This window comes from Panicum hallii, chromosome 2 (assembly GCF_002211085.1).
Source record: "Panicum hallii strain FIL2 chromosome 2, PHallii_v3.1, whole genome shotgun sequence".
NCBI classification, from domain to species: Eukaryota; Viridiplantae; Streptophyta; class Magnoliopsida; order Poales; family Poaceae; genus Panicum; species Panicum hallii.
Window position 1 is genome coordinate 53,528,496 of NC_038043.1, and position 25,514 is coordinate 53,554,009.

The window sequence follows — 25,514 nt, forward strand, 5'->3', positions numbered from 1 at the left end:
CGCATCATGTGGAACATTAAATTCTCACTCCAAATTCTTCTTGTGCAATATTTATCTCAAAATGTAGTTTCTATAAATATTTTGTAGACCATATGAGATCCATGTTGTAAATGTTGCCGATTTATGACGGGAGGGAGTGTTCCTTTAGCTTGATTTTTCTTCTCTCCTACGTATCGAGGCTAAATACAATTTTCTTTTAGTAGAACACTGCTGTGCATTTTCATCTGTAACATCAACCTATGTTAATAACATGTGGGATGACATTGACATTGGCTAACAGTGTCGATGAAAATTGCTCTCAAGCGGTGGTACGTGTGGGAATTCTCCTTTGCTTTGCCCGCGACCCCTCTCTTCTAGAGACATCGTAGACTCGTCGGAAAAGAAATCGTGTACGCGTAGCAGCGCCTTTACGTCGCGAAATTGCTTCTGCGGCCGGGTTGACGGCGCGCGGGGATCGTGTGGTTTCTTTCCATACCCAAACTCGACCTCGACACGCACGCACGCGATGGCGCATGTGGCGAAGACGTCCCTCGCGACGTCCTTCGAGAACACGGTGGAAGTGAAAGTGAAGGCGTGTAGCTTTGGCCCCGGACCTGCACCCACGCGCGCAACGTCGCCACGCCGGAACGAGCACCCACGGGCGCACGGCGGAACCAGCGCCTGCCAAGCGCGAAAACAACGCCACGCGGTGGACGCGCACTCGCGCGCGTCCGTCCGTCCGCGCCACCTGCCCCGGCGCCATGCGTCGCGCGCTATTCCGGGCCTCCAGAGCCGCCGCCGGCGCCGCCAGGCGCCAGACGGGGTGGCCTGGGCGGGGGCGGGTGGCGCGAGCCGTGTGGTGGAGCGGACCTGCCCGTGCCCCGTGCACTGCGGCGCCTGCCGAAACGGTTGCCAGAGGAAAGCGGTGGCCGGTGGGCCTCGAGTCTGAAGACTGGAGAGAATATTCGGGGATTCGGCGAACGATTCCGGCAACGCGGCATCCTCTGCGGCCGCGGTTTTGGTCAGATACTCGGATGCCAATATGCGGTGCCGGTTTCGTCCAAGTTAACGGTGCAACTAATCTTGCTTAATTAGGTTAATCACCGGATATTTGAACGCTGAAGATAAGATAGATGACTGGCTAAACGCTGGGAGGGGACGCCAAGCACACGCTAAGCCAATCTGCCTTTTGTAAATCTACGATCAGGATAGGCGTCATGCGCACTGCGCAGGCTACTTCAGTAGTAGTACTTCCCTACTTGAAATAAACAAAGATCAAGTCCTCAAGGTCGGCTGCGAATCGAATCAAGATAGACACGTTGTTTTTGTACAGAGCTTTGGTCGTGCTACTGCCACAGCTAAATGAGAGCAGCTCGTTTGATGAGGGTAATAACAGCTGCAGGTATGATTACACACCTGCAATTTCTAAACAAATACACACTGAGATTTCATTAAGCATTTTTCAAATAAAATCACAAGGGTTTAAATTTCCCCTCGTTTTTATTCGTCTAAATTAGAAGACACGCACACCTTTTGCGTTTTCTTGAAAAAGCACAAGGCTGACAGGGAACCGGATAATTTCCATTCTCAGTCAGTCAAGTCACGAGGAAAAGCCGTGAAGAAAAATCAAAACGAGAAAGAAAAGCAACAACAAAAAACGAGTAAAACAAAAAGGAAATGGCCAGCGTGCCCTAGCTTCAATTCCGGGCCTCCCCTTCCCGTGCCTTCCACCAGCCAGCGCCGCTTCTTCCTTGGAACCCCCCACCACCGCTCGTTTATACGCCAGCGACGCCGCCTCCCCCCTCCTCCCCCTCCCCGAGCAAAGGCGAGCGCGAGAGAAACCTGAAGCCACTCCCCACCCCGCTTCCCCCCCTCGTCGCGATCTCCTCACATGGCAGTGCTGCGCCTCCGCGAGCCACTCAAGAGGAACGGCCCCTGCTTCTGCTTCTCCGACCCCTGTCCCTGCGCAGACCCGCGCCGCCCCAGCCCCGATCTCGCCGCCCCCTTCCCCTATCTCCGCGTCCATCGCACCTGCTCCTGATCCCACTCTCTTCCTCGCCCTCCTCGCGCCGTGATTCTACTGCCGCGGCTTGTCTCCCGGTTCCTGCTAGTCTCTGAGTTCTGGTTCCGTCTCGCGCCGGTCTCGCCATGGGGAAGAGTGAGTTTCTCTTGACGCCGATCGATTGGAAATGTTTCGTGTGATGGGCGGTACTGGTTTTGATCGATGATTTGGGGGGACTCGGGTTTGTGCAGGCAAGAAGAGCAAGGCCCGCGGCGGCGGGGACGACCTGCTCGACAGCAGCGACGCCGACAGCGTGGGCTCCTCGTCCACCGTGCTGTCGGATCTCTCCATCTCGTATGCCACCGAGCACGTCAATTCGCAGGAGTTCGTCCTCGACAAGTACATCGACGACCTCTACGAAAAGAGGTCCGGGTTCCCCTTCTAGCCTTCTCTAGCATTTCCTTGTGATCGTGTGCTGTTCGGGTGCTGATGGTGTCATAGGCATTTCTGCTCTGGTGCTGTTTACTTCGATTTCATAGGCTGTGCTTATGTGTATATATAAGTGGTTTATGATGTGGCATCGTATTGTAACTGGTAGGCCTATCTTAGTTGTCTTGGTAATTTGCTTTTGTTGGTTGTTCGCATGATGCTCTCTACTTAACGCATGGCTCTCTGTGGGACGGTTGTTTGCTGTACTTAATTGTAGCTCTCTACTTTTGCAAGTTCTCATGTTACAAACTCTTTATAATTTGAAGTATGCACTCTTCTGTAACTAGTTTGGGTACTTGATAGTGTATTTTTTGTGGATGAAAAGTTGCTTTGTCCCCTTGTTTCATGGTGGAATTGCCCGCGCTGGCTGGAAAATAATAGGAAGCAATTAATGACAGTAGAGTACCCTTCATGTTTCTTTGTTAAACTAGCTTCTCATTCATGTTACATTTACACTATATCATGCTTAGCAAAAGCGACACCAAACAAGATGAAGTTGTGGAATGTGGCCATTGATTTGGTGCCAAATGGTTAAGTAGATTCCCAATTTTCACTTGGAGGTGGTACTAAATTAGAATAGTTAGATTGGAAATTACTTTCCTAGTTGTATGTTCAGCTGTGCCGTTGCCCTTGGAGATGTTACTAAGAAACAATAGGTAAAATATTGGAAAATTACTTTCCAGAGGGTGAAGTTGTATGTTCAGCTGATGCTTTATTGTTTCTGCAGTGATGTCTAAAAGGTGATGGGGACAACGTTATTGTTTGTGTGTATGGTTATGTGTATTGCTTCCTTATATCGCTTCTGGGGACACCATTTCCGAATTGCTATATTTCTCTTGACAATAATTGATCATGGTTATTAATGTTGTTCTAATAATTAACACTAATTGAGCATGGACATTAACCTCTGCCTTTTCATTAACTCATTGTACTGATGTTACCGTTTGTATCTCATTCAGGGGATCTACAAGAGAGGCAGCATTGGTTAAACTGGTTGATGCCTTCGAAAGTTTTATGCTTCATGGTCTTGTGGAGAACAAGTATGTTATAAGTTTCATTATCAGCCTGAAGTTCCGAAGTGTTTCATGCAATTTTTTGGTTATTTATCTGGAATTAATATTGTAAATTGCATATCTAAATTATCATGAACCCAACAAACTGACCAAATATTACATCGTTATGTTCTATTTTATCAAGATGGCTCACTTTAGATATGGTATGTGTTATCTTAATCCGCTTGGTAAAATGAATAATCATTTTTTGTTTTTATGCTTTTGAAGGTATGCCACTCTTCTAAGTCAATTCAACAATTCTGTGAAAAAGGGATCTACTAAGGAGGTTTTTCTGGCATCTCGTGCCATCGGTTTGTATCATGTCCTTGTTCACACCTTGTAGTTCAAAACAAATACTGTTGTTTTGTGACACCAGATTTGGCTGTTTTCTTTTGGAACATCCAGGGTTATTGGCCATTACGCTCGGTGCTGGGAGCAGTTCGCATGAAATTATGGAGGAGTCACATCCCCAACTTTGTAGAGTACTTCAAGCTTGGTCCGATGCCTCAAAGATGATATCTGTATGTGTTCATTTGTGTCTCGTTTGGCTTCCAATCCTTTTTTGCACTTTCAGGGAAGTGAAGTTAAACTGACCTTCTTTAGGCACTTGATTGTTTGGCTGTCATCACATTTGTTGGTGCAACTGATCTGGCTGAAACAGAGTTATCCTTGAAAGCCATGTGGGATGTGATTCATCCAAAGTCTGGTTCAAATGTAAGTTTCTCCATTTACTTGTTATCATGTTTCACAAGCTAATTTTCTAGGATGATTGAATATGTCTGGAATTTCTGCAGGTGGGAACTGTCAGGAAACCTAAGCCTCTTGTGTTAGCAGCTGCTATATCTGCATGGACATTTCTCCTAACTACTATTGGTTCATGGAGGATAAATACTGACAGCTGGAAAGAGTCAGTACTCTGCTCTGTTTTGCTCCTGCGTATGTGTCCGCACTAATCTATTAATGGATTTACCTAACTTGCCTTTCTTCTACTTTCTAGGCCCATCGCGTTTCTCTCTACTCTTTTAGAAGCAGAGGATCGTGCTGTTCGAATGGCCACTGGTGAAGCATTGGCTTTGTGTTTTGAGTTAAATCTGCTTGATGTTTCTTCTTGTGAAGATGGCGATGCCAACACAGGAGGAACTGGTGGTTCTAAGAACAAGCTTTTCTTGGATATGCAAGCTTTAAAAGCCAAAATATCTGGTCTAGCCTCTAATCTCTCCGCAGAGGCTGGAGGGAAAGGTGCAGACAAGAAAAACCTTACTGATCAAAGAGACTTGTTTCAACGAATCTTGGATTTTGTCAAGGTCTGTCCATATCCGATCCAGCTAGGTCTTCAAATTCTTTGTTCTGTTTCACTTATTATCAATAGTCATTTTTACAGTATGGCGAATGCCCTGAAGAATCAATTAAGATTGCTGGAAAGCGTGATGTCTTAAGGGTTTCATCATGGTCTGAACTAATCCAGGTTATTGTTTCTCCCTCTCTCCTTGATTTGCATATAATAGTGCATATTGTGTCATGTTCTCATTAGCTATTCTTTTTTCCTTTGATAATCAGTTGAATTTCTTAAAGCGGTTCCTTGGGAAAGGCTTTCTGAAGCATGCGAAGGTTACTATCTCTTGAGTGTTTTTTTTTTTACTTCTCAAATTTGCTTGATGATATGACAAGCCTTGCCATTCTTTTAAATACAGGAGAATGGACTTCTTCAAGATATATTTGATATTAAGGTTGACACAACCGAAACTCTGTCATCCACTGATAAGGTAAGAAATCTGTTCTAGAAACGATCTAAGTTGCAAAGGTAGTTATAATGTAGGAAATTTGTGAGAGTTGAACATTATTTTTCTATTAGCCCGTGCCAGTTTGAGATAAAGCTACCAGATGGTCTTTTAATTGATGACTTGCATACAATTCCCATACCTTTAGCACAAATTGACTATATCCAGGATAGAAACAAATAGGGCATAATTGGATTGAAAGGCTAGCAAGACAGGGTGTAATAGCTTTCCTGGGTTATTTAAAAGGCTTTCATTGTCTTATTTTAGATATGCCAAGATACAAGGGTGATTGTGAAAAGTAAGGCATAAAGTAGTGTCCTTGATTGCTTCATTTAATCTGGTTAGCCTGAGGACAAGAAAAATGCTTTGCTGCAATTTCCTGTGATTTCAGTCATAGAAACAAGCCCAAAAGTAATTATTGGCTTTGCTAGCACCCCATGTAGTAAAACTGCAAAAATCACCTTTCTGAAAATAATATGGACCTGGTAAGTGTTGATTTGTCTGCTTGCATAAACTGTTCAAACTTGATTCCTTAAAACCATCCACATCTTCTCTTATCTACTCACGTTTCTATTGCTGATATGTCTATTCTCTTGGGTTGCTATTAGTTTTATATGATTTTTGATCACTAACAACCCAAACTTCTGCAGAAAATCTTTAGGTCTGAAGAAGAAAAAGAAAGAGCTTTGAAATTGAACAAGGAGCGTCGTCTAGCCCAGGTAATGCTGATGTCATTTTATGTGAAAAATTCTCTTGCTTAACAGCCATGTGCTATTGACTTGCTCTTCTTCAATCTCAATCATAATAACTAAAATGATTTTTACTGTAACCGGCATGGTACCTTGATGATATAAAGCATCCTATATGGATTATGCATTTCCATGTGACAGCTGTTTAGGATAAAAACTAGCAATGGCAAGAATGCATAGTGTACTAATACTGTCAATGCTTTGATCATTTCAGGCGAGGAAGAACGCTGCTATGTTGGTCGAGTAACAAGGTTACAAGGATGAGAAAACAACAGCCATTCTGTGTCTCTCTTTATATCTGAACATTTATCCCTGTAAACTACTGTTAGCACAACCCATTGGAGCTTGTGCGTTCATGATAGTGTACGTGATGCAAGAGTAATATTACACTACTGTTGGTGCATCTGGAACGTCAGATAGCATGATTTATGCGGGAATATAGTTATCAAGTTTCTTTGTAGTTGTCTACTTTCACGGCAGGTTTTGTTTGAGGGTCTGCCCCATTCTAAGATATGTTGATATGTTGTCGCAGACAGTTACATCACTCTGATCCATGATGATATATTGGTATCGCTTGAGACATGTTTTATTCGTCATTCTCTTTCTGCGAGCCTTACCTTTAAGGAGGGGAGATGTGATTCTTTTCCCATAACGGGCGAGGTAATATCATTATTGAAAGTAACGTAATTACGAGTGCACGACGAGATTTCGTTTCACCAGGCGTTTGTGGTTCAGCATGCCCTAGCAGGCTAGCACGAGTGTGTCAAAACACCATCGCTCGAGAGGATCCGAGCATAATATGTGATGAAGTGGGGCCATTCTTTATTATGTTGGAATTCGGTTGCACGAGTATCTATTGATGATACGTACGCCATTTACGATACATCTTGCCTGTATTGCTGACTTGCTGTGTCTGTAAATTCTTTCGTTTCTATTTGCGAGTATACTCCTGTGCTTTAGGATGGAAATGCTGTCCAATGAACAATGATGAATGATACCGAGCAAGACGAGCATTGTGCAAGATAAATCCGAATAGAACTCTGATTTGATCTTCAGTGTGCTTGCTCTCACTTGACGATTATGCTCACCCACACCCCTGCTGTACAAATGAGGTAATGGATTTTACACCAATGATGTTTGACGGGGGCGTCTAACCGTGTAAAGAAAAACTGTATCAATTGATTCATGTGTAGCAGCCTCTATATGCATCAGTTGCTGCTGTCAGGCCGTCCCAAAATCACACTGGTAAACTACATTGGGCAGTCCCAGGATGTCCCTCGTCTCTGTGTAACAGTCCATTTGCCCCTGCAGTCTGTAACTGTAAGAAAAGATGATATTGCTTCAGAGGCAGTTCTCATGATAAGCAAAAACCCTAAACAAAGAAAGAAATGACAACAGCCTACCATTTGATTTTGCAAGTTTTGTATTTGTTCGGATGAACACTGCCGTTGCCGGTCCCAAGCCCGCGATGAGAAAATGTGGAGGGTTGTGTTAGGTTTGGCGAACCAGCGTAAAAAATCAGCCACTCTAATGGAAATGAAACCCATAAGAAATTCGTTGGGGCGTAACCCTCTTAGCGACGCGCTACATCGGAACCCGGGTGTGGTGTTAAATGGGCAAGGGCCGGGTCGTCTTCCCCTTAGGGGCGCGTCGTATCGTGATCCGGGTACGATGATAAGTGAGCAAGGGTCGGGTCGTCGCAGCCTCTGTGGCGCGCTACATCTGCGCCCGGGTGTAGTGAAAAATGAGCAAGGGTCTTCGCATTTCTCTCGACGGGTGCGAAGGGTAAGGAAGCTAGCCGAGCCAACTAGGATTCGTCTAGGTAGTTGGAACGTAGGGTCTCTAACAGGTAAGTTAAGAGAGCTAGTCGATGTAGCAATTAGGAGGCGTGTAAATATTCTATGCGTGCAGGAGACTAAATGGAAGGGCCAGAAGGCGAAGGAAGTGGAGGGTTCTGGCTTCAAGCTTTGGTACACGGGGACAACCTCGGGTAGGAATGGTGTAGGCATCTTGATCGATAAGAGCCTTAAGGATGGAGTTGTAGATGTTAGGAGGCAAGGCGACCGGATTATCCTAGTGCGGTTGGTTATTGGAGATTTGGCTCTGAATGTGATCAGTGCCTATGCTCCTCAGGTAGGTCTTAGTGAGAGCTCCAAGAGTCAGTTCTGGGAAGACCTTGATAGCATGGTTAGTACCGTGCCTATCAGTGAGAAGCTCTTCATAGGAGGAGACCTCAATGGCCATGTGGGTGCGACTAATGTAGGATATGAGCGAGTACACGGGGGTTTCGGGTATGGTAGTAGGAACGAGGGGGGGGAGGATGTTTTGAATTTTGCGTTGGCCTACGACCTGCTGTTAGCGAATACCCTCTTTAGAAAGAGGGAGTCCCATCTAGTGACCTTCCATAGTGGACAATACTCGAGCCAAATCGATTTTATCCTTGCTAGGAGAGAGGATAGACGTGCCTGCTTAGATTGTAAGGTGATACCTGGGGAGTGTGTTGTCCCCCAACACAAGCTTGTGGTGGCGGATTTTCGTTTTCGGGTACGTGCCCACCGGGACAAACGTGCCAAGATTGCGAGAACGAAGTGGTGGAAGCTTAGAGGGGAAGAGGCTCAGACGTTTAAGGAGAGGATGCTAGGCGAGGGGCCTTGGGAAGAAGGAGCAGATGTAGATGATATGTGGCTAAAGATGGCGACATGTGTTCGGAAGGTGGCCTCAGAAGTGTTTGGTGTGAGTAGGGGAGGCAAGCAGGAAGTGAAAGAGACTTGGTGGTGGAATGACAAGGTGCAAAGGGCTATTAAGGAGAAGAAGGAGTGTTTCAAACGCCTTCACCTCGACAAGAGCGCAACCAACATCGAGGGATATAGATTAGCGAAAAGGTCTGCAAAGCGAGCTGTAAGTGTAGCGAAAGGTCAGGCTTTTGATGACCTGTATCAACGGCTAGGTACGAAGGAAGGAGAGAAGGACATTTATAGGATAGCTAGGACCCGCGAGAGGAAGACAAGGGACATAAACCAAATCAAATGTATCAAGGATGGGACAGGTCGACTTCTGGTGAAGGATGAGGAGATCAAGGACAGATGGCGAGAATACTTCGACAAGTTGTTTAATGGGGAACATGAGGGTCCTACCTTCGAGTTGGATGACTCATTTGATGATACCAACAGACGCTTTGTGAGGAGGATTCAGGAGGCAGAGATCGGGGAGGCTTTGAAGAGGATGAAGGGAGGTAAAGCGATGGGTCCCGATGGCATCCCCATTGAGGTGTGGAGATGCCTGGGCGAGAGGGCGGTAGTATGGTTAACTAAGCTTTTTAACCTAATTTTCCAGTCAAACAAGATGCCGGAGGAATGGAGGAGAAGTATATTAGTACCGATCTTCAAGAATAAGGGAGATGTTCAAAGTTGTACTAACTACCGGGGGATTAAGCTGATGAGCCATACGATGAAACTTTGGGAGAGGGTTATCGAGCATCGTCTAAGAGGATTGACAAGGGTGACCCAAAACCAGTTTGGGTTCATGCCTGGGAGGTCGACCATGGAGGCGATTTTCTTAGTACGACAGTTGATGGAGAGATATAGAGAGGAGAAGAAGGACTTACACATGGTCTTTATTGACCTAGAGAAGGCGTATGATAAAGTACCGAGAGACGTCATGTGGTGGGCCTTGGAAAAACACAAAGTTCCAACTAAGTATATTACCCTCATCAAGGATATGTACAAGGATGCGATGACTTGTGTTCGAACATGTGATGGCGATACCAGTGACTTTCCAATTAAAATAGGACTACATCAGGGGTCAGCATTGAGCCCTTATCTATTTGCTTTGGTGATGGATGAGGTCACAAGGGACATACAGGGTGATATCCCTTGGTGTATGCTCTTTGCTGATGATGTGGTGCTAGTTGATGAGAGTAGGGTAGGGGTTAATATGAAGTTAGAGCTGTGGAGACACACGTTAGAGTCGAGGGGGTTCAGACTGAGTAGGACCAAGACCGAGTATATGATGTGCGACTTTAGCCCGACTAGGCATGAGGATGGGGACGTTAGCCTCGAAGGTCAAGTGGTGGCCAAGAAGGATACTTTCCGGTATCTAGGATCAATGCTTCAGAAAGATGGAGACATTGATGAAGATGTTAGACATAGAATTTCAGCCGGGTGGTTGAAGTGGCGGCAGGCTTCGGGCATCCTCTGTGACAAGAAGGTGCCACAGAGGCTAAAAGGTAAGTTCTATAGGACGGCGATTCGCCCAGCGATGCTATATGGTGCTGAATGTTGGCCTACAAAAAGGCGACATGTCCAGCAACTGAGTGTAGCAGAGATGCGTATGCTGCGCTGGTTCTGCGGGCATACAAGAAGGGATAGAATCCGGAACGATGAGATTCGAGATAGGGTCGGGGTGGCACCTATCGATGAGAAGTTGATTCAACATCGGTTGAGATGGTTTGGACATGTACAACGGAGGCCTCCTGAGGCGCCGGTGCGTAATGGAGTTCTAAAGCGGGGCGATAATGTAAAGAGAGGTAGAGGTAGACCTAGACTAACTTGGGACGAGACGGTTAAGAGAGACCTTAAGGAGTGGAATATCGCTAAGGAATTAGCTATGGATAGGAGCGCTTGGAGATTAGCAATTAATGTACCTGAACCGTGACCTTTGTTACTTTTTGTTTAACCCCTAACCCTTCCTTTGGCTTGTGTACTTTTTGTGTTTCTTATTCTTGTTTTCTGTGGGTTTCATTTCTAGCCTACCCCAACTTGCTTGGGACAAAAGGCTAAGTTGTTGTTGTTGTTGTTGTTGTTGTTGTATTTGTTCGGATGAGTTTAATGCTGGAGTTAACCAAATGGTAGCACCATTGACAACTCAAAACTAATGAAGACCTCATTCATAGAGAGATGATGTGACTTGCCCAGTTGCCCCCTGTTCCCCATGCATTGGTGTCATCGCCTCATCGGTCTGCCTGAAGATTTAGCTCCACCTCCATGGTCCATAGTCATGACACTACGACACCTGAAATTGTTACGGCACAATACTTAAGTTCTCGTCATTAACTAAAGTGAAAAACGTCAACCTAGATTTGCAAACTTGTCTGTCTAATGTGGTCTAAACTGACTATGGAATATGGACTAATCACATGTTCATGCTTACCAAGATGGATTTTTGCAGATGAAGATTAAGCACATCGACCCCGTATCCTGGGTAGCCTATAGCACACCAATCTGAAGCCTCATTGAAACACAGATTAATAGATTAACTGTAAGCCCTGAGTTGACAGAGCTACCATGAATTCCTCTTCAAGGCTTCTTATTTGATTACAACCAAGATGGCTGATAATATAAAGCTGAGACAGGACCTGGAGGACACATGTTAGCAGGTGCAATGGCAGCAAAATTATATTCACCAATAGTTACCACATGAACATTCTCCATCTTTGAAATGGTGAAACCGCCTAACATCCCTAACAACAATTTCCCTTCCGACCGCCTTTGACATGAACATTATTGCAGCATGACAATCAGCACATATTTTCAAGTTCTTAAGAACTGTAACCGTAGCTCCAGGAGGCAGCTTTAGGAGTCCAAAACCAACCGCCAGCCTCTCACTATGAGCAAACAATATATGCTCCTTCTCATGAGGTTCCATGTCATGCAATACAACCTTTGTATCTGGAAGATATCCGAGTTTTCTCATCTTAGCACCAACCATTTCAAGGAAGTGGTAAACTTCATGAGCTTCTGGATGTTTTGTATCGCCAACTAGAAATACATGAACCTTGTTTCCAACTTCTATCCAGCTGCACCCTGGTTCTTTCTTTACTCCTCGATCCCGCATTAGCTTCCTTACTCTTGCAGCATCTACCCAACGTCCTGCAGCTGAATAAGTGTTGGACAGTAGGATGTACGTGCCATCGTGCTGTGGTGTCATCTTAAACAGCTGGTCTGCAGCATAAGCACCAAGTTCCATATCTCCGTTATTCCGGCAACCAGAAAGAATTGCCTCCCAAATGGATGGGGTAGGCTCAAAAGGTATTGTCTTGATCAAATCTCTAGCTTCTGCAATTCGTCCAGCCCGACCAAGCAAATCAATCATCCGTGCATAGTGATCTTCTCCAGGGATAATGCCAAAGTCCCTCTTCATGGACTCGAAATAATGAAAGCCTTCATCCACCAAACCAGCATGATTGCAAGCTGTCAATACTGTGAGATAGGAAATCCTATCTGGATACATGCCTTCAGCAACCATCTGATCAAAGAGATCAAGCGCCTCTCTTCCATGTCCATGCTGCCCAAGAGCTGAAATCATAGCATTCCATGAAACAGAATCAACATTGGGCATCACAAGGAACACAAGATGAGCTTCTTTCACCGCACCGCATTTAGCATACATGGTAATGAGTGCATTTCCTGCAGAATTGCTCCCCTCAAAACCAAGCTGCACAAGATGCCCATGGAGCTGCTTCCCATGCTTCAGTGCCCCAAGTTCACCACATGCAGCTATAGCACCAGCATAGGTGTAATCACACGGCTTGACATCCTCAGCCCTCATCCAATTAAACAATTTAAGTGCATCTTCCGCACGCCCTCCATGGACATATCCTGAGACCATCACCATCCATGACAACTCATTTTTATAAGGCATCTCCTTAAATACCTCGACTGCCTTGTCCAAACAGCTGCTCTCAACATACCCTGACAAAATGGTGTTCCAAGAAACGACATCCTTCGATTTCATGCTGTCAAATATCCTTTTTGCAACAGCAATCTTCCCACCCTTCGAGTACAAGGTCACCAACGCATTGTTAACAGGCAAAGCTGCCTCAGGCACAAAATCTGGCTGCAACCGAATGATCTGACCATGGACAGACTTCCCAAGCAAAAAGAACCCAGCATTTGCACAAGCACTCAGAACACTAGTAAATGTGAACTCATCAAGAGACACCCTTCCTAGCACCATCCTCCTGAACAGCTCAAATGCCTCCGTAGCCATTCCTGATTGCACATACCCTGAGATCATGGCATTCCACACGACATCAAACTTCCCATCAACCTCCTCAAAAACTGATCTAGCAGCACCAACATCGCCTCTCCTAACATACCCGACGACCATAGTAGTCCACGTCAGTTCATCCTTAGCCGGCATTTCATCAAGCACCTTCCGTGCGTCTCGTGTCACCTCGGGCGCATCGCATTTCATGTACAGCGCAATGAGCGCGTTGCAAACTGACAAGGCACCCCCGGCGCCAGACTTGAGCACTGAGCAGTGTAGCTGCGCACAGTGATAGACAGAGAGGTTGGGCAGGTGGGCTGCGGCGCTGAGGAGCGCGGTGAATGAATAGTCGTCGGGCCGAAGGGAGCCGGAGGCAAGCTGCGATCGGAACACGGCGACCGCTGGCGCGGCGCGGGACGCGCGGGCGTACGCCGAGATCACGGCGTTGTGGAGGACGGTGTCGCGGCGCGCGGGCGGGACGGCGTCGAAGAAGGAGACGGCGGCGGGGAGGCGGCCCGCGGCGGCGTGCGCGGCGACGAGCGAGGTGGCGGCGATGGGGCACGGGTTTGAGCGGAAGAGGAGCGCGGCGGCGGGGAGGTCGTGGGACAGGGTGTAGAGGTGGATGAGGCGGAGCGTAAGGTGCGGGTGCGACGGCGCGTGGAGGAGCCCGGAGGTGAGGAGGCGAGCGTGGAGGCAGCGTAGCGCGCGGAGGAAGGAGGACGGGGAGGAGGAGGCAAGGGAACAACTCGCGGCAAGGCGCCGCAGGAGGACGGAGCATTGGTAGGGCGGCGAGGCGGCGGCGGGCGGCGGCGGCATAGCGTGATTGGGCAAGCCGGGCGCGCGCCGCGCCGCCCAGGGTTCAATTGGCCACGCGGGCTCGCGGGGTTTTGTTGGGGATTCAGTCAGGCTTCTTCCAGAGGTTTTCTGAACTTCCACGGCTGCGGGCTGCCCACTCAGTGAACGACTACCTTTTTAACCCACAGGCCACAGCAACTCTAAAGGCCACCGCCGGTGGACGGTGGTGGAGGTGGACTGGTGGTAGCAGCGTCGAGCTGTGGCTGGCGACGATCCATCTCATGTGATCCGCACATATAGATGTGTAACTGAAATGTTATTTGCCTCATTGCCTGCCATGTGATTGAACATTTTGAATTGACGGCCACATTTGACAAGCCAATGGAATTTTGTAAAAACATTTTTAAAAACTGAATTCCTTGGTGAAGAAGAAGATGACAAGGCTGGAAATTCTTCACGGGATGGTCTGGGGTTTGGCCGATTGGGAAAGGGCGACGGGAAGGGGCTGGATCTGGATTCTGGAGTCGGATTTCTTTCCTTTTCTGGCAAAGGTTCTGCACATCTGAGATGGGCCTACATAGCTATTGGGCTGACCTAAATTGTATAAGTCTGGACCTTCAGGCATTGGGCCTCTCCATGCACTGCCAGAGATGTTGAAGAAGTTTTGCTCCTACTTCACGAGACACAACCATTAAGGCGCGTAGTGCAGGCTGTGATTGATCAGGCCGAGGACTTCCGGACCAGGGAATCGACACCGAACAGCAGAATCGATTCAGAGAACAAGACGAGAGCGTCGGAGAGCAATCCTGTCACCGCTCACCACCAAACCAAGCCATGTCTCGGCGATGCACGAAGCCAGAGCAGGTTCTCCTCCAGCCACATGTGGTTTGTGATAACGAGATGGATGGATGTGGATGCAGGAACGCAAAGCGACGGGTCCTGTGTCGCCGCCTCTGATGATGCTCTGAGCGACGGAGATCACGAGCACAGTAACTCACTGTCGGCGCGAAGACGACCTCAAACCCAAATCCCAACTCCCTCGCACGCTGCAGCCGTTTACCGCTGGCTCGATGAGAGAGCAGCGAGCGCGGGCCGGCGTATGGTACGGGTGGTCCTGGTCACGGGACAAAAAACGCCACGCCTTCAGTTGTCTCGCGGACCACCGGTCCATTGCAGAAGCTAACAAGCTCCAGGTCAGTGCCCTGGCCTGCACAGAAATACCCGCGGCGCTCCGGCCGCTGGGCTCCTCGCTGCGCCGAGCGCGACCCGCCGGACCAGACGGAGCGGTCGCCAACTTGCCATCCACCCGTGCCGTGCTGTGCTGCCCCTGCATCGTCGACATCACATCTGGCTGCCGCGCACCGGCGACGGCGACGGCGACGGCGGCGCACCTGTCGGTTGCTCGGCTTCCGCACCGCGACGGCGAGAGGCGCATTAACGGAGTGGGCGCGGACGTCACTCACCGCCGCAAGCCCGCAACCAAAGCAGCAGAGCGATCGTCGTATAGGCCTCGCGCCTTTTGCCGATGTGCCATGTCCTGGTCCGGCGCGCGCTCCCTTTTCTTTTTTTGAAAAGATCGCGCTCCCTTTTCCGAGGCTCACGATTCGGGAGAACAAATGATAGATGTGGCCGGACACCACCGAGTTCAGGGTCACTTTGGTAACGTGACGGCGCAGCTAACCCCCGGCCGGGTCCCCCAAGCATCGAACATTCCATTCCATTCCGAGCAAGGATCCGCACACATGGGCACAAAAGTTGCAGGCGAGCGCACGCAGCAAACGGAAGGCGGACAACAGTGAACGCCCTGCTGCAGGGTGGTCTTTCCGGGCAGCGGCCAGCGGCATTGTGCTTGCTTGCTTCAGAGGGCGGCTATGCTCTGAACGTTTGTAAAGGGGAACTGGAAGGCTGAAGGGGACGAAATGAGACGCTGCGTCAAAAGCTGGAATGAATGTGAGCCTGGAAAGGAGTTTTCTGACAGGACTGCAACTTTGTTTTCCGGCGCAGGTATATGGATCATCAGTCCGTTTGGATTACTGCATAAACATCATCATCATCAGATTGATAGCGGCAGTCGTTTTGATCTCCGTCTAACACGCCCAACAGCCAAAGTCAAATTATGCCAAGAAAATGTCCGAGCCTGAGGACCGAGCTGGGGCTCGGTTGGCTTGGGCAGCCGACCCGCGTTCGAGCGCCGGCCTTCGCGGGTGCCTTACCTTCTCTCGATGGGCCAGTGCTCCTAGCAGCTTTAAAAAAAAAAGTCCGAGCCTTCCTGTGGTTAATCCGGTTTAATTTCTTCTCGAATACTGCAAAATTTTCTTGGCCATGCTGGCCCCAAAGTCTTCGTCTGCATGTACTGCCACTGAATTATTATGCACTGGATGTTGATCTGGAGGTCCTGGATTCCCGCGCTGCAGCGCCCCCCTCGTCAAGTCGCCATGGCACTCCGGCGATCCCATGATTTCACACGAGCTAGCTGCGCGCGGGTGTACGTGGCTGCCCCCACAAGCGCTGTGCCATGCTTCCGGTGGTTGTAGTGGAAGCTGGAGCTTTCTTTCAAAAAAATAAAAAATAAAAGAAGGAGCTGGAGCCGGTGGCGAATCTACGAACAGGAAAAGCAAAGTCGCAGCCATCTTTCGCACTCACCACCGAGCTCAAGCTGTTTCCATGTATTGCCTTGACTCTACAGTCTACACCATTTCTCTTCAGCAGAACGATTTTTCTTTTTTGAACGATTAAAGTAGAACGATGCTGTCGATGCAAAATCTATCCCAATCCCAATTTGTCACAAGTTCAGAGGCGCGCCATGCTCTGCAGGTCCTGAACCTTTTCCTCAGCTAGCTCGGCGCTGATGCTTCACATCCGCCGCCCCGCGCCAGCGGCGCGAAGCCGCCGCGGCGTGCCACGTCACGTCCACCCCCCACTGAAGTTCACTGACACGCACGGGCACACTGTGCCGCCCCGACTCGAGTCTCCCCCACTGCAGGCGACGACGAAGGCAGGCAGTGCCCGTGCGCCGGCAGTCCCACGCCATCCCGCTCCCCAACCATCGCCTCTCAGCCACCGCCAGGCGGGCCCGAGAAGTTTCGGCCCACGCACCAGTGAGACGTCGATGGAGGGGGCTGGAATAGCGCATGTAGCAAAAGTAGGGGACCAAAGCAACCGGGGCCGTAAGATTTCCCCGCTGGGCCCGCCGTGGCCCTACGCTCTGTCGGTTCTTTCTGGACTGTCTACGAATGCGGAATTCGCCACTTCATTTACTGCTTCGTCACACGCGACGTGGGGGACGCCCCGACGCTGACGCGGGTGGCCCAGCGCGGGGTGGTCCCACGCGTCATGGGAGCATTGATGGTTTCCGGGTCCGGGTGGTCCTCTCGTGCGACCGACCGATTGAACACACCGAAATGGCGGCTCGCTCGCTCGCTCGCTCGCTTCACCCCCGGCACCTGAATTCCACCGCGAATCAACCCGTACAGTTGTTCTCTGACTCGTGGGCCTGGGTGCTTTGTGCCTGGAATTCGGGGGCCCAGATGTCAGTGTATTGGTCTTTGAAAGGAGCATCCGCTCCCTTTATGCTCGTGGAGCGTACAGCACACTCTCGTTTGCCACTTCGGTGACGCGGCGCGGCCCCTTCCCTCCCCGTTCTCCTTCCGAAGGCCACGCCACAAACAGAAACTGAAGCTGCGACACCAGAATTTTTTAAAAAAAATCGGAAGAGAATTGGGGGGTTTTATTAGAGAATTTTGGGTTGTACCAGAGCTTGTTTCCTGATGCGAGGAAGAGAGGAGGTTGTGAGCGCGCTGCTCGCTGTGGTGGTGGTAGCTGGCTTGTCGCTGTTGTCGGCGGGGGCGGAGGCCGATGGCGGCAGCCTCCGGCGGCGGTCGCTCCACCAGCCGTTCTTCCCCATCGACTCCACGCCGCCGCCGGGGTCCGACGACTCGATCTTGCCGCCGCCTCCGCCACCGGATGCCTCGGCGGCGGCGGCGGCCAAGGGCGGCGGGCGGTCCTCGCCCAGCGTGACGAACGCCATCGCCATCGCGCTCGCCACGGGCCTCGTCGCGCTCGCGGTGGCGTTCTACTCGTGCTTCCTCCTGTGGCGGCGCCGCTCCGACGGTGGAGACGGGGGCGGCGGCGGCGGCCTCCGCGCCGCGAAGCCGGCGCGCTCCGGCGCCGGCGCCGCGGCCGTGAGGGTTGCCAGCGACGTCGGGAGCAGCGCGCGGCACCAGAGGTCGCCACCGCCGAGCTCGACGGCGTCCGACGCGATATACCTCGACCCGCTCACGACGATGGTGGAGGTGGGCCGGCACAGGCCGCAGAGCCCGGACCTCCGCCCACTTGCGCTCGTGAAGCAGCCGAGCCCCGACCTCCGGCCGTTGCCGCCGCTGAAGCGGCCGGCTCCGCAGCCCCCGCCCCCACCGGCGTCCACGCCGCCGATGACCACCACGGGGGATTCATCCGATGAGGACCAGGTCACGTTCTACACCGCGCCGAAGACCGCCAAATCCTCGTTTAGCCGGAGTACGAGCCAGCGCAGCGCCCTAGAGCAAACTGCTCCGCAACCCCCCGCGCCTGTTCCCGTTCCCGCGCCCGCGCCCGCGCCCACACCACCGCCTCCGCCACAGTCGAATCCCCCACGGCCTGTTCGTCCGCCGCCGCCCCCACCGCCGCCGAGGCAGAGGCTGCTGCGACCGATGCCCACGGAGTCCCCGCCTCCCGCCGTCCTCGCCAGTTTGGCGCTAACCAATTCCCCTGAGTCCTCTGTTCAGGACAGGGGAGGCGAGAATCCCGACGGCCACGGCGGGAGAGCGCGGCCGCCGAAGCCGCCGATCCTGAAGCCGCTGCACTGGGACAAGCTCCGCGCCATCTCCGGCCGCACCACCGTCTGGGACCAGGTCAACAGCTCCGACTCGTTCCGGTGAGCCCCTCTCCCGTTCGTGTTTCCATAACACCTCATCATTTTGCACTGAGCCGTGGTGATTGGTGCAGCGTGGACGAGGCGGCAATGGAGAGCTTGTTCCTGAATAACACTGGCGGCGCGGGGAATTCCGATCAGGCGGCGAGGAGGGGAGGCGCCGGGAAGCAGGAGAGCCGGCTGCTCGACCCGAAACGGCTGCAGAACGTCGCGATCATGCTCAAGGCGCTCAATGTGACGTCGGATGATGTGATTGGAGCACTCATGCACGGTGAGTTTATGTTCTCAGTTTTTTACAATCACAATTCTAGTCTGGTCCCCTGCTGAAGCTTGGAATTTTCTAAAGCGTTATTGTGCAATCCCAATGCTCACATGTCTTCACAGTATAATCTAGTTACTGCTAAACAAAGTACGCACAACAACTTGACAAGTGATTGGGTTGGTGCTGCTCTTTGGTCCCAGGAAAATACAAAGACCAGTTTTTCAATTTTCAAAATTCAAAACCTAGGTGTTTGGAACCGCCTTCCCGCGCTAGCACCTGACCGTCGCAAATAGGCGATTTGGCACTTTCTTTTGTTTGAATGGCTGACTAGAGCTTTTAATATACTGCCAAAAAGGGTACCTCATATCGTTGTTGGTTAGTTAAAGGGAGGGCTGATTAATTGGAGATTTTGTCTTGTGAGTTATACTTAAATTAATAAATTTCAGGTTAATAATAATAGCTTCTAAGCGTCTGACGGATCTTGCTGTCAACCTGTTCCTCTGAAGCTGTTCTGATATAGGGTTTGCATCATATGTTTTGCACTGTTCACCAGTCCACATTCTTGTCATTTATATGTTATTAGTCTGCGATTTGTTGAGTTCGGTAGCTAACTCCTATATTCTCAGGTTATACCTGAACACAATTCTTAGACGTGGGAGACTGTTGTATGGCTTACCTAATAAATAAAAATTCTTAGTATACCAGGGAATCTCTCCTACATCCTACAAAGCACCTTTTCTTTTGTTTAGATATGTGCTGATAGTGAAGGCTCCTATACCTGTCCTGCCTTTTGACCACAATTGTCACATTCAAGATTTTTTTTTGGTGAGGGGTTACTTTCACGATCACATAGACCAAAATGCAACCTGTTCCAACGGGGATCATTTCTGCAGTATTTGAAGCACACCTTATGTTCCAAAAAAGCTTCTGTTGTTGATAGTTCAGCTTCGGTTACTGCATCCAAAATAAAACTTTAAGGGCTGTTTGGAGTGCCGCCTAACCCGCCACAGTGTGCCTAACTTGTGGCGCTCAAACGGCCGCCACACCTGCGGCGGAAAAAGTGTGGCGTGCCGTGGCGGGTTAGGCGGCACTCCAAACAGCCCTATAATCTTATTTGCTAATGTAGTTATGGTGTTAATATTTGATTAGCTAGCGTGGATGTTTGTGTGAACCATCAGTGATGTAGTGTCATCAATCATGTCATGTTAGGTCATGGTTAGATCAGGACACAGATGAGAGGCGAGAGCATCTTTCAAGAAGATGCAGGTTATTTACTTTCTGATGCTTCTGGTTTCTCTTGTGATTATGTTGTGTCCCACATATGAAATTCCAACTTGGTAACAGCTGTAGTTACAAATGGTAAAGTGGTAACTGCTGACTGAAACTTGCATATCCATTTCAAGAATTTTAATCACTTCCACCATCCTCTGCTTGTTGGCTTCTGGCTCATGTTGTCCAAAAGATGTGACATATTCATTTGTTGCCTAAAATATTTATAGAAGAAGGAAATCTGGCAGGCAGTAGATGTAGATGATGGCGGAAGAATTCCTATTATTTACTTATGTTTGCAATTTGTCAGCCAATATTCTTGGAACTTGTCATATGCTTTTTGTCAACTATTATGCACTAGCCCTGATTTTTCAGCTAATATCTGATAAATTTCAAGAGTTAATTATCAATTACGAAAGTAATGAAGAGTTAATTTGATAAATTAATTTATGAAATAAAATAACAGAATACCTATGAGAAACTAGGTACTTTTGCATTAAGAAGAACAAAAATTCACCCTTTAGATTGGAAGATAACTCAGACCTGGGTGTGGTGGGGGTTTACCACCCATACCTCTCACCAGCTCAGTTCCTTGTAGAAGTAGTTGCAGTAGGTTCACTAATTTCATGATTGTCTTGACATCATGGGGTATCCATACTAAATTTAGGTGTTCTATTGCTTGATCTTAAGTTGTTGATTAGTTGATGTGCTTTCTTACAATAAACAAGTACAGTGATGTTAATTGACCTTGTTATGAGTTAACCAATTTTTTAAATTTTGCCTGAAGGGCCATCTTACGTTCAACACTAAAAATTCCGTATGTTACATGTTATTTATAAGATCACAAGGAGGGTGAGAAGTGGGCTAATCACTATTGTATGCTAACTTTTGTCAGCATAAGAAATAACAACATGCGTTAATATATGTGTTAATAACAGTGGTTCAAATAATTCTTGTCGACCAAAATTACTGTTTCATGCGGGATGCGCATTTTGATGTGTTATGCCACAGTCTGGGGTTATCTCTTGGATTAATTAGTTCAGAGGAGTTGTTAATCACCAAAAAGAAAGTACTGAGGAGCTGTTGGATATGCTGGCCACTTGATCCATTGTCGTTGCACTTAATAGATTTATTATTCATTTTTGCTGTAGAACATACATGATTAGCCCCTTTATTGGTTTTGGAATTGACTTGTGTGACTTATGCCCCAGATTTCTTCTTAGTTTACCCCTTATACGTCTTCCTTTCTGGCATACACTAACTAGAATTATTAGCACTGTAAACCTTTTGGTGATGATTACTTAAACAGCGATGGTAGGATCTATTTGTGCGACTTTATTTCGTAGAGTAAGGTGCTGCTGTTCATGGCATGGTAGTGGGCCTATGGTTCAGTTGTTTTCTTATGCAGTCACATGGAAACATTGATTAGCTGTTTGTGTTGGATCTAACAAACATTAATTCATGTCCCTTGTTTATTGTTTACAACCAACATATCTCATCTATACAGTCTGTTTCAGTTTTGATTTCAAGGATGCCGTTTACAGTACTGAATTATATCTGTATATACTGTTGACGTGATACACAAGCCACATAATTATAAAATCATGGACAAATGGAAACTGTTGTGCATTAGTGTTCCCAGTGCATTCATGGTTTCAGGACCTGCAGCAGCAGATCTGTATACAACACGTTATCATCCTATTATAGATATTGACATGCACGGTCAATCTGCGGTTGCTGTTTTCTTGATATCTTCGTCAAGAGTTTGAGTCATCTTTTATTGCTGTGGTAGCAGTTTGGAGTCACTATGTGCCTTTTGGTTCTTTTTAACTAATACGGTTTGAAATATGGTCCAACAGGAAGCGGAGATTTGGGGTCTGAGTTCTACGAAACACTAGCTAAGATGGCACCGACCAAAGAAGAAGAATTGAGATTAAAAGATTATACTGGTGATATATCAAAACTTGATCCAGCAGAGAGCTTTCTGAAAGACGTACTTGATGTTCCTTTTGCCTTCAAAAGAGTAGACGCATTGCTGTACAGAGCAAACTTTGATACTGAAATGGATTTTTTGAAGAATTCTTTTGGTACCCTCGAGGTAAATAGCTATGATGATTCGACCTTTCCATTTGAATGCTATAACACTTCCTCTGCTACAAACTAGCAATATTTGTTTTTTATTAAATTAGTGATAGGTGTGTCCATTCTTCAGAAAATAAATTTGTTATGTTCTTAGTGACTACAACAAGTGTGTTACTAATTGTTTGAAATAGAAATAGACACTAGATAACTTTGCATTTGTTGAAGGATTTGCACGGTACATGTATATTGGCAACTGATTGGATTCCATGGCAATTTAGTTAACTTGAGAAACTGACAATAGGTATATTCAGGCCAATTATCAAAACGTAATATTTTTTCAGAACTTTTTCAGGCAGCCTGTGCAGATCTGAGAAGCAGCAAGTTATTCATGAAGTTGCTAGATGCAGTTCTGAAGACTGGGAACCGCATGAACGATGGAACTAATCGAGGCGAGGCCAGGGCCTTCAAACTTGACACTCTTCTAAAGCTTGCAGACATCAAGTCGACAGACGGCAAAACAACAGTGCTCCATTTCGTGGTACAAGAGATCATCCGATCAGAAGGCTTAAGTTCCGATCAAACAGCAGTAGTAAATCCTGGCATCACCAGCAAGGAGCAGTTCAAGAAGGACGGCCTGAAAGTACTTGCTGGGCTCAGCAGTGAGCTATCAAACGTGAAGAGGGCGGCCACATTGGATATGGATACGCTGATTGGCAATGTATCGAGGCTCAAAACCGACCTCGAGAAGGTGAAGCTGGTCATGCAGCTCAAGGAGACATGTCCCGATCAGGACTCAAGCGAGAAGTTCTTCGACGCGATGGACGCGTTCCTCGGAAGATCTCGGGTGGAGATCGAGAGCGTGAAGGCGGCCGGGGAGAGCGCGCAGCAGCGCGTGAAGGAGACCACAGAGTACTTCCACGGCGACGCCACCAAGGAGGAGCCTCATCCGCTGAGGATCTTCATGGTGGTGAGCGACTTCCTGTCGACGCTGGACCGTGTGTGCCGGGACGTCGGCAGGACGCCGGAGAGGGTAATGATGGGGTCTGGCAAGTCGTTCCATATCTCGGCGGGCACGTCCTTTCCGCCGCGCCGGCACGAGCAGCGGAGGGAGCCGAGCTCTTCCGACGAGGATAGCTCGTCGTCTTAAGCGGAACTACTAGGAAACAATCTTTTTGATGCATAGGATAGTTGTCCGGATTTGAGGGCTGTGATTCTTGCAGAGTTGAGCATGTGTAGTCAATGTCAGAACTGAGCACATAAAAGTCACTGTGTAATAGCTTTACAAAGGTTAAAAGATGCAGTGTATAGCTGTACAAAGACAGAAGCTTCTTCTGACTCTATCCTGGTATCTGTCATTCTCTTACTTTTGCAAAATATGCACATGCACAGACGGCAAATGGGATACTGGACTGAGAGTGACGTAGTGTGTTGTGGAATCATAAACAGTTCATTGTAAATCTTCAGCCAGTTGAGTGTGCAGTGTGCTGATTAGGTAGGGCGTTACTTCAGAAAGAAGCCTGTTGGGCCCCTGCATCTGGACCAGAAAGTGTAGCAGTCATGGGATACACCTGCACTATCAAGGGCCTGCACACATGCTGCCAGCAAGATCACTGAGGGCCCGACGCCGCGAATGATGGAAAGGCTGCCATGATTTATTTTTTTTGAAAAGTTATAAAGGCTACCATGATGAAGTACGAAAAACAGATGGATACTACAGTGGTGACAGCGAAGTGAAAATTGGTAAGATTAGACAGTGTGTAATATAGTAATACATTAATGCATAAAGCGTTCCAACACAAGATAGGAGAAGTGGCTCTAAAGCGATTCTTCTCTGTACTTTAGTGTTGTAGATATAAAAAGAGAACTGTTTTGTGCTATAGACCACGTTGCAACCATTATTATCTCCAAAAGTTAAGCGATGACTATTTTATTTTGTGAATGTTAAGCAATGATTGTGTTCCTTTTTTTTAAAGACAATGATTGTGTTCCTTTGGATACCGCAAAGGAAGAGATTACGATGCTGAACCTCATTTATTTTCTAAACAAAGGAAAACTAATATTCATTTTGCAAAGTTTTGGCAACATGAAGAACACACTATTCGTTATTCCATATATAGACTGCATCGAAGTACACGGTAGAGAGATTTATCACATGGCACACATGTGTATGACTCAAAACATGCAAGCAGCTCTGGATGCACTCAGGATAACATAACATGCATAGATCGTGGAGCCCGCCGAGCAGGGTAGAGGTTAGCCAACGACCGGTGAAGTTACCGTCGATGACGACGCGGACACGCTCCTCGTCCGCGGAATGCCTGGCGGTATGATCGCCCCGGCTGGGTTCTCCTCGATGTACACGTCCGGCCGCTCGGTGCAGATGATTTGGTGCGCCGTCAAATACGCCATGCCCACCAGGTTCGGCCACTCTGTCGGCACCCGGCCCGGCATGCTTCCTCCGACGCCTCCGTCGCGTACCATCCTCTCTGGCGAGCAGCGCGACATGGTGTGGCCATTGCTGGATGCTCAAACCAACCTGCTGCTGGGGACGAAGACGAGGAAGAGGAAGAGGAAGAGGAAGAGGAAGAGCTAGAAGTGCCTGTGGTTATGGCACTTGGACGAGGTGTGTGTATATACTCCCTGTAGTGTCGATGATAGTGTAGTGCAGATTACGATTAGACATCGTGTCCATCACCCTCGATCAGTCGATCGTCGTCTCTCTCCACACTGTCAGTTGTGTTGCTTGTCCCCATTGGACTGCATGTAATTTGGATTTGGATGCATATGAACCTTGCTATGGATATTTCAGTCCGCGGATAATTGGACGCTTGTGGGTCGAAATTTGGGCGTCCAGCTCCAGCATGTATTGGATTTGGCTAGACGGTTTAGGTTAGCCTGCACTCGTCCAAGCGTCTTTGGCTTGTTGCCGCTGATGAAGCGGAGGAGCTCGTCATCGTCTTCCTCACGTTCAATCTCGCTTCTCTGCTTCGTAGCATGGACGCGCAATTTGCAATGGCCTCGTGAAGGAAAAGATAGCGAAGGCTTTCAACTTTTTGACAGCACAGCTGTGTGCTGACGTGCTCCAGTCCAAGCGCGCCCACGCTGTGAAGTCGAAGGAAAAAAAAACCCATCCGTTTTACAGCGGCCGACCGACTTGCTCA

The 25,514-nt window shown here is 48.5% G+C and overlaps 3 protein-coding genes across 3 annotated transcripts; 2 read left to right on the forward strand and 1 right to left on the reverse strand.

Moving 5' to 3' along the window:
• Window positions 1–1,994: 1,994 nt before the first annotated feature.
• LOC112881397 lies at window positions 1,995–6,638 on the forward strand. The gene is made up of 13 exons (XM_025946058.1): window positions 1,995–2,137; window positions 2,233–2,407; window positions 3,430–3,510; window positions 3,751–3,833; window positions 3,928–4,043; window positions 4,126–4,236; window positions 4,317–4,429; window positions 4,520–4,826; window positions 4,904–4,987; window positions 5,080–5,130; window positions 5,214–5,285; window positions 5,951–6,019; window positions 6,264–6,638. Exons 1-13 carry the CDS (start codon window positions 2,128–2,130, stop codon window positions 6,294–6,296), a joined length of 1,305 nt encoding a protein of 434 aa, XP_025801843.1. The 5' UTR covers window positions 1,995–2,127; the 3' UTR covers window positions 6,297–6,638.
• A 4,653-nt stretch (window positions 6,639–11,291) lies between these two features.
• LOC112881396 (pentatricopeptide repeat-containing protein At1g25360) lies at window positions 11,292–13,976 on the reverse strand. The gene has a single exon (XM_025946057.1). It carries the CDS (start codon window positions 13,850–13,852, stop codon window positions 11,447–11,449), a length of 2,406 nt encoding a protein of 801 aa, XP_025801842.1. The 5' UTR covers window positions 13,853–13,976; the 3' UTR covers window positions 11,292–11,446.
• A 3,451-nt stretch (window positions 13,977–17,427) lies between these two features.
• LOC112881910 (formin-like protein 13) lies at window positions 17,428–23,757 on the forward strand. Its single transcript, XM_025946834.1, has 4 exons — window positions 17,428–18,743; window positions 18,815–19,011; window positions 22,131–22,369; window positions 22,706–23,757. Exons 1-4 carry the CDS (start codon window positions 17,599–17,601, stop codon window positions 23,498–23,500), a joined length of 2,376 nt encoding a protein of 791 aa, XP_025802619.1. The 5' UTR covers window positions 17,428–17,598; the 3' UTR covers window positions 23,501–23,757.
• The last annotated feature ends 1,757 nt before the right edge of the window (window positions 23,758–25,514 follow it).